The sequence below is a fragment of the Ascaphus truei genome, unplaced genomic scaffold (genome assembly GCF_040206685.1).
Source record: "Ascaphus truei isolate aAscTru1 unplaced genomic scaffold, aAscTru1.hap1 HAP1_SCAFFOLD_990, whole genome shotgun sequence".
NCBI classification, from domain to species: Eukaryota; Metazoa; Chordata; class Amphibia; order Anura; family Ascaphidae; genus Ascaphus; species Ascaphus truei.
In genome coordinates this window covers 1-14270 of record NW_027457330.1, presented here as the reverse complement: position 1 = coordinate 14270, position 14270 = coordinate 1, and the positions used below count along the sequence as shown (strand labels likewise).

The following is a 14270-nucleotide window of genomic DNA, read 5'->3' as shown; positions in this document are numbered from 1 at the left end:
CCGGGAAACAATGGGACAGTGCATCAGGAAGAGAGTGTCTGAGAGACAAGAGAGCGCGTCTGAAGGGAGAGAGGGAGGGAGAATGAGAAAGACATCCACCGAGAGAAAGAGAGTTTCCATGGGAAGTCAAAGAGACAGCCGGGAAACAATGGGACAGTGCATCAGGAAGAGAGCGTCTGAGAGACAAGAGAGCGCGTCTGAAGGGAGAGAGGGAGGGAGAATGAGAAAGACATCCACCGAGAGAAAGAGAGTTTCCATGGGAAGTCAAAGAGACAGCCGGGAAACAATGGGAAAGTGCATCAGGAAGAGAGCGTCTGAGAGACAAGAGAGCGCGTCTGAAGGGAGAGAGGGAGGGAGAATGAGAAAGACATCCACCGAGAGAAAGAGAGTTTCCATGGGAAGTCAAAGAGACAGCCGGGAAACAATGGGACAGTGCATCAGGAAGAGAGCGTCTGAGAGACAAGAGAGCGCGTCTGAAGGGAGAGAGGGAGGGAGAAAGAGAGAGACATCCACCGAGAGAAAGAGAGTTTCCATGGGAAGTCAAAGAGACAGCCGGGAAACAATGGGACAGTGCATCAGGAAGAGAGCGTCTGAGAGACAAGAGAGCGCGTCTGATGGGAGAGAGGGAGGGAGAATGAGAAAGACATCCACCGAGAGAAAAAGAGTTTCCATGGGAAGTCAAAGAGACAGCCGGGAAACAATGGGACAGTGCATCAGGAAGAGAGCGTCTGAGAGACAAGAGAGCGCGTCTGAAGGGAGAGAGGGAGGGAGAATGAGAAAGACATCCACCGAGAGAAAGAGAGTTTCCATGGGAAGTCAAAGAGACAGCCGGGAAACAATGGGACAGTGCATCAGGAAGAGAGCGTCTGAGAGACAAGAGAGCGCGTCTGAAGGGAGAGAGGGAGGGAGAATGAGAAAGACATCCACCGAGAGAAAGAGAGTTTCCATGGGAAGTCAAAGAGACAGCCGGGAAACAATGGGACAGTGCATCAGGAAGAGAGCGTCTGAGAGACAAGAGAGCGCGTCTGAAGGGAGAGAGGGAGGGAGAATGAGAAAGATATCCACCGAGAGAAAGAGAGTTTCCATGGGAAGTCAAAGAGACAGCCGGGAAACAATGGGACAGTGCATCAGGAAGAGAGCGTCTGAGAGACAAGAGAGCGCGTCTGAAGGGAGAGAGGGAGGGAGAATGAGAAAGATATCCACCGAGAGAAAGAGAGTTTCCATGGGAAGTCAAAGAGACAGCCGGGAAACAATGGGACAGTGCATCAGGAAGAGAGCGTCTGAGAGACAAGAGAGCGCGTCTGAAGGGAGAGAGGGAGGGAGAATGAGAGAGACAGACAGAAAAAAGAGAGAATCACAGAGACACGGGACGGCTGCGCGGTCTGTCACCCCGATGATGTAGCGTGTGACCCCTCTCTCCGTGGCCATCGTTATGGTGCCATTGTCACTGTCCGTGGCTTCTCCGTCAGTCAGGATCAGGAGGATTTTCTTGGCGTGTGGCCGGGAGCCTGTGTCCTTTGTAAATATGTGGTCCCTGGAGAGGTGACAGGGGACACGTGATCCTCAGGGGAGGTTACAGGGGACACGTGATCCTCGGGGGAGGTTACAGGGGACACGTGATCGTCAGGGGAGGTTACAGGGGACACGTGATCCTCGGGGGAGGTTACAGGGGACACGTGATCCTCGGGGGAGGTGACAGGGGACACGTGATCCTCAGGGGAGGTTACAGGGGACACGTGATCCTCGGGGGAGGTTACAGGGGACACGTGATCCTCAGGGGAGGTGACAGGGGACACGTGATCCTCGGGGGAGGTGACAGGGGACACGTGATCCTCAGGGGAGGTGACAGGGGACACGTGATCCTCGGGGGAGGTGACAGGGGACACGTGATCCTCGGGTTTGGTTACAGGGGACACGTGATCCTCGGGGGAGGTTACAGGGGACACGTGATCCTCGGGGAGGTTACAGGGGACACGTGATCCTCGGGGGAGGTGACAGGGGACACGTGATCCTCGGGGAGGTTACAGGGGACACGTGATCCTCGGGGGAGGTGACAGGGGACACGTGATCCTCGGGGGAGGTTACAGGGGACACGTGATCCTCGGGGGGAGGTTACAGGGGACACGTGATCCTCAGGGGAGGTTACAGGGGACACGTGATCCTCGGGGAGGTTACAGGGGACACGTGATCCTCGGGGGAGGTTACAGGGGACACGTGATCCTCGGGGGAGGTGACAGGGGACACGTGATCCTCGGGGGAGGTGACAGGGGACACATGATCCTCAGGGGAGGTTACAGGGGACACGTGATCCTCGGGGGAGGTGACAGGGGACACGTGATCCTCGGGTTTGGTTACAGGGGACACGTGATCCTCGGGGGAGGTTACAGGGGACACGTGATCCTCGGGGAGGTTACAGGGGACACGTGATCCTCGGGGGAGGTGACAGGGGACACGTGATCCTCGGGGAGGTTACAGGGGACACGTGATCCTCAGGGGAGGTTACAGGGGACACGTGATCCTCGGGGGAGGTTACAGGGGACACGTGATCCTCGGGGGAGGTGACAGGGGACACGTGATCCTCAGGGGAGGTTACAGGGGACACGTGATCCTCGGGGGAGGTTACAGGGGACACGTGATCCTCGGGGGAGGTTACAGGGGACACGTGATCCTCGGGGGAGGTGACAGGGGACACGTGATCCTCGGGGGAGGTGACAGGGGACACGTGATCCTCAGGGGAGGTTACAGGGGACACGTGATCCTCGGGGGAGGTGACAGGGGACACGTGATCCTCAGGTTTGGTTACAGGGGACACGTGATCCTCGGGGGAGGTTACAGGGGACACGTGATCCTCGGGGGAGGTGACAGGGGACACGTGATCCTCGGGGAGGTTACAGGGGACACGTGATCCTCGGGGGGAGGTTACACGGGACACGTGATCCTCGGGGGGAGGTTACACGGGACACGTGATCCTCGGGGAGGTTACAGGGGACACGTGATCCTCGGGGGGAGGTTACAGGGGACACGTGATCCACGGGGGAGGTGACAGGGGACACGTGATCCTCGGGGGAGGTTACAGGGGACACGTGATCCTCGGGGGAGGTTACAGGGGACACGTGATCCTCGGGGGAGGTGACAGGGGACACGTGATCCTCGGGGGAGGTGACAGGGGACACATGATCCTCAGGGGAGGTTACAGGGGACACATGATCCTCGGGGGAGGTGACAGGGGACACGTGATCCTCGGGTTTGGTTACAGGGGACACGTGATCCTCGGGGGAGGTTACAGGGGACACGTGATCCTCGGGGAGGTTACAGGGGACACGTGATCCTCGGGGGAGGTGACAGGGGACACGTGATCCTCGGGGAGGTTACAGGGGACACGTGATCCTCAGGGGAGGTTACAGGGGACACGTGATCCTCGGGGGAGGTTACAGGGGACACGTGATCCTCGGGGGAGGTGACAGGGGACACGTGATCCTCAGGGGAGGTTACAGGGGACACGTGATCCTCGGGGGAGGTTACAGGGGACACGTGATCCTCGGGGGAGGTGACAGGGGACACGTGATCCTCGGGGGAGGTGACAGGGGACACGTGATCCTCAGGGGAGGTTACAGGGGACACGTGATCCTCGGGGGAGGTGACAGGGGACACGTGATCCTCGGGGGAGGTGACAGGGGACACGTGATCCTCGGGTTTGGTTACAGGGGACACGTGATCCTCGGGGGAGGTTACAGGGGACACGTGATCCTCGGGGAGGTTACAGGGGACACGTGATCCTCGGGGGAGGTGACAGGGGACACGTGATCCTCGGGGGAGGTGACAGGGGACACGTGATCCTCGGGGAGGTTACAGGGGACACGTGATCCTCGGGGGGAGGTTACACGGGACACGTGATCCTCAGGGGGAGGTTACAGGGGACACGTGATCCTCGGGGAGGTTACAGGGGACACGTGATCTTCGGGGGGAGGTTACAGGGGACACGTGATCCTCGGGGGAGGTGACAGGGGACACGTAATCCTCGGGGGAGGTTACAGGGGACACGTGATCCTCGGGGGGAGGTTACAGGGGACACGTGATCCTCAGGGGAGGTGACAGGGGACACGTGATCCTCGGGGAGGTTACAGGGGACACGTGATCCTCGGGGGAGGTTACAGGGGACACGTGATCCTCGGGGGAGGTGACAGGGGACACGTGATCCTCGGGGGAGGTGACAGGGGACACATGATCCTCAGGGGAGGTTACAGGGGACACATGATCCTCGGGGGAGGTTACAGGGGACACGTGATCCTCGGGTTTGGTTACAGGGGACACGTGATCCTCGGGGGAGGTTACAAGGGACACGTGATCCTCGGGGAGGTTACAGGGGACACGTGATCCTCAGGGGAGGTGACAGGGGACACGTGATCTTCGGGGAGGTTACAGGGGACACGTGATCCTCGGGGGGAGGTTACACGGGACACGTGATCCTCAGGGGGAGGTTACATGGGACACGTGATCCTCGGGGAGGTTACAGGGGACACGTGATCCTCGGGGGGAGGTTACAGGGGACACGTGATCCTCGGGGGGAGGTTACAGGGGACACGTGATCCTCGGGGGAGGTGACAGGGGACACGTGATCCTCGGGGGAGGTTACAGGGGACACGTGATCCTCGGGGGGAGGTTACAGGGGACACGTGATCCTCAGGGGAGGTTACAGGGGACACGTGATCCTCGGGGAGGTTACAGGGGACACGTGATCCTCGGGGGAGGTTACAGGGGACACGTGATCCTCGGGGGAGGTGACAGGGGACACGTGATCCTCGGGGGAGATGACAGGGGACACGTGATCCTCGGGGGAGGTGACAGGGGACACGTGATCCTCGGGGGAGGTGACAGGGGACACGTGATCCTCGGGGGAGGTTACAGGGGACACGTGATCCTCGGGGGTGGTTACAGGGGACACGTGATCCTCGGGGGAGGTGACAGGGGACACGTGATTCTCGGGGGAGGTGACAGGGGACACGTGATCCTCGGGGGAGGTGACAGGGGACACGCGATCCCCGAGGAGGTGACACGGACCCGCGATTCCCGGGGAGGTGACACGGACACGCGATCCCCGGGGAGGTGACACGGACACGCGATCCCCTGGGAGGTGACACGGACACGCGATCCCCGGGGTGGTGATACGTGATCCCCGGGGAGGTGACACGGGACACGCGATCCCCGGGGAGGTGACACGGGACACGCGATCCCCGGGGTGGTGACACGGACACGCGATCCCTGGGGAGGTGACACGGGACACGCGATCCCCGGGGAGGTGACACGGGACACGCGATCCCCGGGGAGGTGACACGGACACGCGATCCCTGGGGAGGTGACACGGACACGCGATCCCCGGGGAGGTGACACGGGACACGCGATCCCCGGGGAGGTGACACGCGATCCCCGGGGAGGTGACACGGGACACGCGATCCCCGGGGAGGTGACACGGGACACGCGATCCCCGGGGAGGTGACACGGGACACGCGATACCCCCGGGGAGGTGACACGGACACGCGATCCCCGGGGAGGTGACACGGGACACGCGATCCCCGGGGAGGTGACACGGACACGCGATCCCCGGGGAGGTGACACGGGACACGCGATCCCCGGGGAGGTGACACGGGACACGCGATCCCCGGGGAGGTGACACGGGACACGCGATCCCCGGGGAGGTGACACGGGACACGCGATCCCCAGGGAGGTGACAAGGGACACGCGATCCCCGGGGAGGTGACACGGACACGCGATCCCCAGGGAGGTGACACGGGACACGCGATCCCCGGGCAGGTGACACGGGACACGCGATCCCCGGGGAGGTGACACGGGACACGCGATCCCCGGGGAGGTGACACGGGACACGCGATCCCCGGGGAGGTGACACGGGACACGCGATCCCCGGGGAGGTGACACGGGACACGCGATCCCTGGGGAGGTGACACGGGACACGCGATCCCCGGGGAGGTGACACGGGACACGCGATCCCTGGGGAGGTGACACGGACGCGCGATCCCCGGGGAGGTGACACGGACACGCGATCCCCGGGGAGGTGACACGGGACACGCGATCCCCGGGGAGGTGACACGGGACACGCGATCCCCGGGGAGGTGACACGGGACACGCGATCCCCGGGGAGGTGACACGGGACACGCGATCCCCGGGGAGGTGACACGCGATCCCCTTGGAGGTGACACGCGATCCCCAGGGAGGTGACACGGACACGCGATCCCCGGGGAGGTGACACGGACGCGCGATCCCCGGGGAGGTGACACGGGACACGCGATCCCCGGGGAGGTGACACGGACGCGCGATCCCCGGGGAGGTGACACGGGACACGCGATCCCCGGGGAGGTGACACGGACACGCGATCCCCAGGGAGGTGCACACGGGACACGCGATCTCCAGGGAGGTGCACACGGGACACGCGATCCCCAGGGAGGTGCACACGGGACACGCGATCCCCGGGGAGGTGACACGGGACACGCGATCCCCGGGGAGGTGACACGGGACACGCGATCCCCGGGGAGGTGCACAAGGGACACGCGATCCCCGGGGAGGTGACACGGGACACGCGATCCCCGGGGAGGTGACACGGGACACGCGATCCCCAGGGAGGTGACACGGACACGCGATCCCCGGGGAGGTGACACGGGACACGCGATCCCCGGGGAGGTGACACGGGACACGCGATCCCCAGGGAGGTGACACGGGACACGCGATCCCCGGGGAGGTGACACGGGACACGCGATCCCCGGGGAGGGGACACGGGACACGCGATCCCCGGGGAGGGGACACGGGACACGCGATCCCCGGGCAGGGGACACGGGACACGCGATCCCCGGGGAGGTGACACGGGACACGCGATCCCCGGGGAGGTGACACGGGACACGCGATCTCCGGGGAGGTGACACGGGACACGCGATCCCCGGGGAGGTGACACGGGACACGCGATCCCCGGGGAGGTGACACGGACACGCGATCCCCAGGGAGGTGACACGGGACACGCGATCCCCAGGGAGGTGACACGCGATCCCCGGGGAGGTGACACGGGACACGCGATCCCCGGGGAGGTGACACGGGACACGCGATCCCCGGGGAGGTGACACGGACACGCGATCCCCAGGGAGGTGACACGGGACACGCGATCCCCGGGGAGGTGACACGCGATCCCCGGGGAGGTGACACGGGACACGCGATCCCCGGGGAGGTGACACGGACACGGGATCCCCGGGGAGGTGACACGGACACGGGATCCCCGGGGAGGTGACACGGGACACGCGATCCCCGGGGAGGTGACACGGGACACGCAATCCCCGGGGAGGTGACACGGGACACGCGATCCCCGGGGAGGTGACACGGACACGTGATCCCCGGGGAGGTGACACGGGACACGCGATCCCTGGGGAGGTGACACGGGACACGCGATCCCCGGGGAGGGGACACGGACACGCGATCCCCCGGGGAGGTGACACGGGACACGCGATCCCCCAGGGAGGTGACACGGGACACGCGATCCCCGGGGAGGTGACACGCGATCCCCGGTGAGGTGACACGGGACACGCGATCCCCGGGGAGGTGACACGGGACACACGATCCCTGGGGAGGTGACACAGGACACGCGATCCCTGGGGAGGTGACACGGGACACGCGATCCCCGGGGAGGTGACACGGGACACGCGATCCCCGGGGAGGTGACACGGGACACGCGATCCCCGGGGAGGTGACACGGGACACGCGATCCCCGGGGAGGTGACACAGACACGCGATCCCCGGGGAGGTGACACGCGATCCCCAGGGAGGGGACACGGACACGCGATCCCCGGGGAGGTGACACTGGACACGCGATCCCCGGGGAGGTGACACGCGATCCCTGGGGAGGTGACACGGGACACGCGATCCCCGGGGAGGTGACACGGGACACGCGATCCCCGGGGAGGTGACACGGACACGCGATCCCCGGGGAGGTGACACGCGATCCCTGGGGAGGTGACACGGGACACGCGATCCCCGGGGAGGTGACACGGGACAAGCGATCCCCGGGGAGGTGACACGGGACACGCGATCCCTGGGGAGGTGACACGGGACACGCGATCCCCGGGGTGGTGACACGGACACGCGATCCCCGGGGAGGTGACACGGGACACGCGATCCCTGGGGAGGTGACACGGGACACGCGATCCCTGGGGAGGTGACACGGACACGCGATCCCCGGGGAGGTGACACGCGATCCCCGGGGAGGTGACACGGGACACGTGATCCCCGGGGAGGTGACAAGGGACACGCGATCCCCGGGGAGGTGACACGGGACACGCGATCCCCGGAGAGGTGACACGGACACGCGATCCCCGGGGAGGTGACACGGACACGCGATCCCCGGGGAGGTGACACGGGACACGCGATCCCCGGGGAGGTGACACGGACACGCGATCCCCGGGGATGTGACACGGGACACGCGATCCCCGGAGAGGTGACACGGACATGCGATCCCCGGGGAGGTGACACGGACACGCGATGCCCGGGGAGGTGACACGGGACACGCGATCCCCGGGGAGGTGACACGGGACACGCGATCCCCGGAGAGGTGACACGGACATGCGATCCCCGGGGAGGTGACACGGACACGCGATCCCCGGGGAGGTGACACGGGACACGCGATCCCCGGGGAGGTGACACGCGATCCCCGGGGAGGTGACACGGGACACGCGATCCCCGGGGAGGTGACACGGGACACGCGATCCCCGGGGAGGTGACACGGGACACGCGATCCCCGGGGAGGTGACACGCGATCCCCGGGGAGGTGACACGGGACACGCGACCCCCGGGGAGGTGACACGGGACACGCGATCCCCGGGGAGGTGACACGGGACACGCGATCCCCGGGGAGGTGACACGGACACGCGATCCCCGGGGAGGTGACACGCGATCCCCGGGGAGGTGACACGGACACGCGATCCCCGGGGAGGTGACACGGACACGCGATCCCCGGGGAGGTGACACGGGACACGCGATCCCCGGGGAGGTGACACGGACACGCGATCCCCGGGGAGGTGACACGGACACGCGATCCCCGGGGAGGTGACACGGACACGCGATCCCCGGGGAGGTGACACGGGACACGCGATCCCCGGGGAGGTGACACGCGATCCCCGGGGAGGTGACACGGGACACGCGATCCCCGGGGAGGTGACAAGCGATCCCCGGGGAGGTGACACGGGACACGCGATCCAAGGGGAGGTGACACGGACACGCGATCCCCGGGGAGGTGACACGGACACGCGATCCCCGGGGAGGTGACACGCGATCCCCGGGGAGGTGACACGGACACGCGATCCCCGGGGAGGTGACACGGGACACGCGATCCCCGGGGAGGTGACACGGGACACGCGATCCCCGGGGAGGTGACACGGGACACGCGATCCCCGGGGAGGTGACACGGGACACGCGATCCCCGGGGAGGTGACACGGAACACGCGATCCCCTGGGAGGTGACACGGGACACGCGATCCCCGGGGAGGTGACACGGACACGCGATCCCCGGGGAGGTGACACGGACACGCGATCCCCGGGGAGGTGACACGGACACGCGTTCCCGGGGGAGGTGACATGGACACACGATCCCCGGGGAGGTGACACGGGATCCCCAGGGAGGTGACACGCGATCCTCGGAGAGGTGACACGGACACGTGATCCCCGGGGAGGTAACACGGACACGCGATCCCCGGGGAGGTGACACGGGACACGCGATTCCCGGGGAGGTGACACGGGAAACGCGATCCCCGGGGAGGTGACACGGGACACGCGATCCCTGGGGAGGTGACACGGGACACGCGATCCCTGGGGAGGTGACACGCGATCCCCGGGGAGGTGACACGGGACACGCGATCCCCGGGGAGGTGACACGGACACGCGATCCCCGGGGAGGTGACACGGGACACGCGATCCCCGGGGAGGTGACACGGGACACGCGATCCCCGGGGAGGTGACACGGGACACGCGATACCAGGGGAGGTGACACGGGACACGCGATCCCCGGGGAGGTGACACGGGACACGCGATCCCTGGGGAGGTGACACGGGACACGCGATCCCTGGGGAGGTGACACGGGACACGCGATCCCCGGGGAGGTGACAAGGACGCGCGATCCCCGGGGAGGTGACACGGGACACGCGATCCCCGGGGAGGTGACACGGGACACGCGACCCCTGGGGAGGTGACACGGGACACGCGATCCCTGGGGAGGTGACACGGGACACGCGATCCCCGGGGAGGTGACACGGACACGCGATCCCCGGGTAGGTGACACGGGACACGCGATCCCCGGGGACGTGACACGGACACGCGATCCCTGGGGAGGTGACACGGGACACGCAATCCCCGGGGAGGTGACACGGGACACGCGATCCCCGGGGAGGTGAAACGGACACGCGATCCCCGGGGAGGTGAAACGGACACGCGATCCCCGGGGAGGTGACACGGAACACGCGATTCCCGGGGAGGTGACACGGACGCGCAATCCCCGGGGAGGTGACACGGGACACGCCATCCCCGGGGAGGTGACACGGGACACGTGATCCCCGGGGAGGTGACACGGGACACGCGATCCCCGGGGAGGTGACACGGGACACGCGATCCCCGGGGAGGTGACACGGACACGCGATCCCCGGGGAGGTGACACGGAACACGCGATCCCCGGGGAGGTGACACGGACACACGATCCCCGGGGAGGTGACACGGACACACGATCCCCGGGGAGGTGACACGGGACACGCGATCCCTGGGGAGGTGACACGGGACACGCGATCCCTGGGGAGGTGACACGGGACACGCGATCCCCGGGGAGGTGACACGCGATCCCCGGGGAGGTGACACGCGATCCCCGGGGAGGTGACACTGGACACGCGATCCCCGGGGAGGTGACACGGACACGCGATCCCCGGGGAGGTGACACGCGATCCCCGGGGAGGTGACACGCGATCCCCGGGGAGGTGACACGGACACGCGATCCTTGGGGAGGTGACACGGGACACGCGATCCCCGGGGAGGTGACACGGGACACGCGATCCCCGGGGAGGTGCACACGGGACACGCGATCCCCGGGAAGGTGACACGCGATCCCCGGGGAGGTGACACGCGATCCCCGGGGAGGTGACACGGGACACACGATCCCCGGGGAGGTGACACGGGACACACGATCCCCGGGGAGGTGACACGGAAACGCGATCCCCGGGGAGGTGACACGGGACACGCGATCCCTGGGGAGGTGACACGGGACACACGATCCCCGGGGAGGTGACACGGGACACGCGATCCCCGGGGAGGTGACACTGGACACGCGATCCCCGGGGAGGTGACACGGACACGCAATCCCCGGGGAGGGTGACACGCGATCCCCGGGGAGGTGACATGGACACGCGATCCCCGGGGAGGTGACACGGGACACGCGATCCCCGGGGAGGTGACACGGGACACGCGATCCCCGGGGAGGTGCACACGGGACACGCGATCCCCGGGGAGGTGACACGCGATCCCCTGGGAGGTGACACTGGACACACGATCCCCGGGGAGGTGACACGGACACGCGAACCCCGGGGAGGTGACACGGGACGTGCGATCCCCGGGGAGGTGACACGGACACGCGATCCCCGGGGAGGTGACACGGACACGCGATCCCCGGGGAGGTGACACGGGACACGCGATCCCTGGGGAGGTGACACGGGACACGCGATCCCCGGGGAGGTGACACGGGACACGCGATCCCCGGGGAGGTGACACGGACACGCGATCCCTGGGGAGGTGACACGGGACACGCGATCCCTGGGGAGGTGACACGGGACACGCGATCCCTGGGGAGGTGACACGGGACACGCGATCCCCAGGGAGGTGACACGGACACGCAATCCCCGGGGAGGTGACACGGGACACGCGATCCCCGGGGAGGTGACACGGACACGCGATCCCCGGGGAGGTGCACACGGGACACGCGATCCCCGGGGAGGTGACACGGACACGCGATCCCCGGGGAGGTGACACGGGACACGCGATCCCGGGGAGGTGACACGGAACACGCGATCCCCGGGGAGGGGACACGGAACACGCGATCCCCGGGGAGGGGACACGGGACACGCGATCCCCGGGGAGGGGACACGGGACACGCGATCCCAGGGGAGGTGACACGGGACACACGATCCCCGGGGAGGTGACACGGACACGCGATCCCCGGGGAGGTGACACGGGACACGCGATCCCCGGGGAGGGGACACGGACACGCGATCCCCGGGGAGGTGACACGGGACACGCGATCCCCGGGGAGGTGACACGGGACACGCGATCCCCGGGGAGGTGACACGCGATCCCCGGGGAGGTGACACTGGACACGCGATCCCCGGGGAGGTGACACGGACACGCGATCCCCGGGGAGGTGACACGCGATCCCCGGGGAGGTGACACGGACACGCGATCCCCGGGGAGGTGACACGGGACACGCGATCCCCGGGGAGGTGACACGCGATCCCCGGGGAGGTGACACGGGACACACGATCCCCGGGGAGGTGACACGGACACGCGATCCCCGGGGAGGTGACACGGGACACGCGATCCCTGGGGAGGTGACACGGGACACACGATCCCTGGGGAGGTGACACGGGACACGCGATCCCCGGGGAGGTGACACTGGACACGCGATCCCCGGGGAGGTGACACGGACACGCAATCCCTGGGGAGGTGACACGCGATCCCCGGGGAGGTGACATGGACACGCGATCCCCGGGGAGGTGACACGGGACACGCGATCCCCGGGGAGGTGACACGCGATCCCCGGGGAGGTGCACACGGGACACGTGATCCCCGGGGAGGTGACACGGGACACACGATCCCCGGGGAGGTGCACACGGGACACGTGATCCCCGGGGAGGTGACACGTGATCCCCGGGGAGGTGACACTGGACACACGATCCCCGGGGAGGTGACACGGACACGCGATCCCCGGGGAGGTGACACGGAACACGCGATCCCCGGGGAGGTGACACGGACACGCAATCCCCAGGGAGGGTGACACGGAACACGCAATCCCCGGGGAGGTGACACGGGAACACGCGATCCCCGGGGAGGTGACACGGACACGCAATCCCGGGGAGGTGACACGGGACACGCGATCCCCGGGGAGGTGACACGGGACACGCAATCCCCTGGGGAGGTGACACGGGACACGCGATCCCCGGGGAGGTGACACGGACACGCGATCCCTGGGAGGTGACACGGGACTCGCGATCCCCGGGGAGGTGACACGGACGCGCGATCCCCGGGGAGGTGACACGGACACGCGATCCCCGGGGAGGTGACACGGGACACGCGATCCCCGGGGAGGTGACACGGGACACGCGATCCCTGGGGAGGTGACACGGGACACGCGATCCCCGGGGAGGTGACACGGGACACGCAATCCCGGGGAGGTGACACGGGACACGCGATCCCTGGGGAGGTGACACGGACACGCGATCCCCTGGGAGGTGACACGGGACACGCGATCCCCGGGGAGGTGACACGGGACACGCGATCCCTGGGGATGTGACACAGACACGCGATCCCCGGGGAGGTGACACGGACACGCGATCCCTGGGGAGGTGACACGGGACACGCGATCCCCGGGCGAGGTGACACGCGATCCCCTGGGAGGTGACACGGGACACGCGATCCCCGGGGGAGGTGACACGGGACACGCGATCCCCGGGGAGGTGACACGGACACGCGATCCCCGGGGAGGGTGACACGGGACACGCGATCCCCGGGGAGGTGACACGGGACACGCGATCCCCGGGGAGGTGACACGGGACACGCGATCCCCGGGGGAGGTGACAGGGACACGCGATCCCGGGGGAGGTGACACGGGACACGCGATCCCCGGGGAGGAGACACGGGACACCGCGATCCCCGGGGAGGGTGACACGGGACACGCGATCCCCGGGGAGGTGACACGGGACACGCGATCCCTGGGGCGGTGACACGGGACACGCGATCCCCGGGGAGGTGACACGGACACGCGATCCCCCGGGAGGGGACACGGGACACGCGATCCCGGGGAGGTGACACGGGACACACGATCCCCTGGGGAGGTGACACGGGACACGCGATCCCGCCGGGGAGGTGACACGGACACGTGATCCCCGGGGAGGTGACATGGGACACGCGATCCCCGGGGAGGTGACACGGGACACGCGATCCCCCGGGGAGGTGACACGGGACACACGATCCCCGGG

General features: G+C 67.0%; 1 protein-coding gene across 1 annotated transcript in view; it reads right to left on the bottom strand.

Annotated features, from left to right (window-relative positions):
* The window catches only part of LOC142486784 (integrin alpha-L-like), a 92209-nt gene extending 90656 nt beyond the window's left edge, over positions 1 to 1553 (bottom strand). The window contains exon 1 of the mRNA XM_075585238.1: positions 1390 to 1553. Within this exon, the coding sequence (XP_075441353.1) occupies positions 1390 to 1428 (39 nt within the window). The 5' untranslated portion in view covers positions 1429 to 1553. The remainder of the gene's footprint in view (positions 1 to 1389) is intronic.
* Positions 1554 to 14270: the final 12717 nt, after the last annotated feature.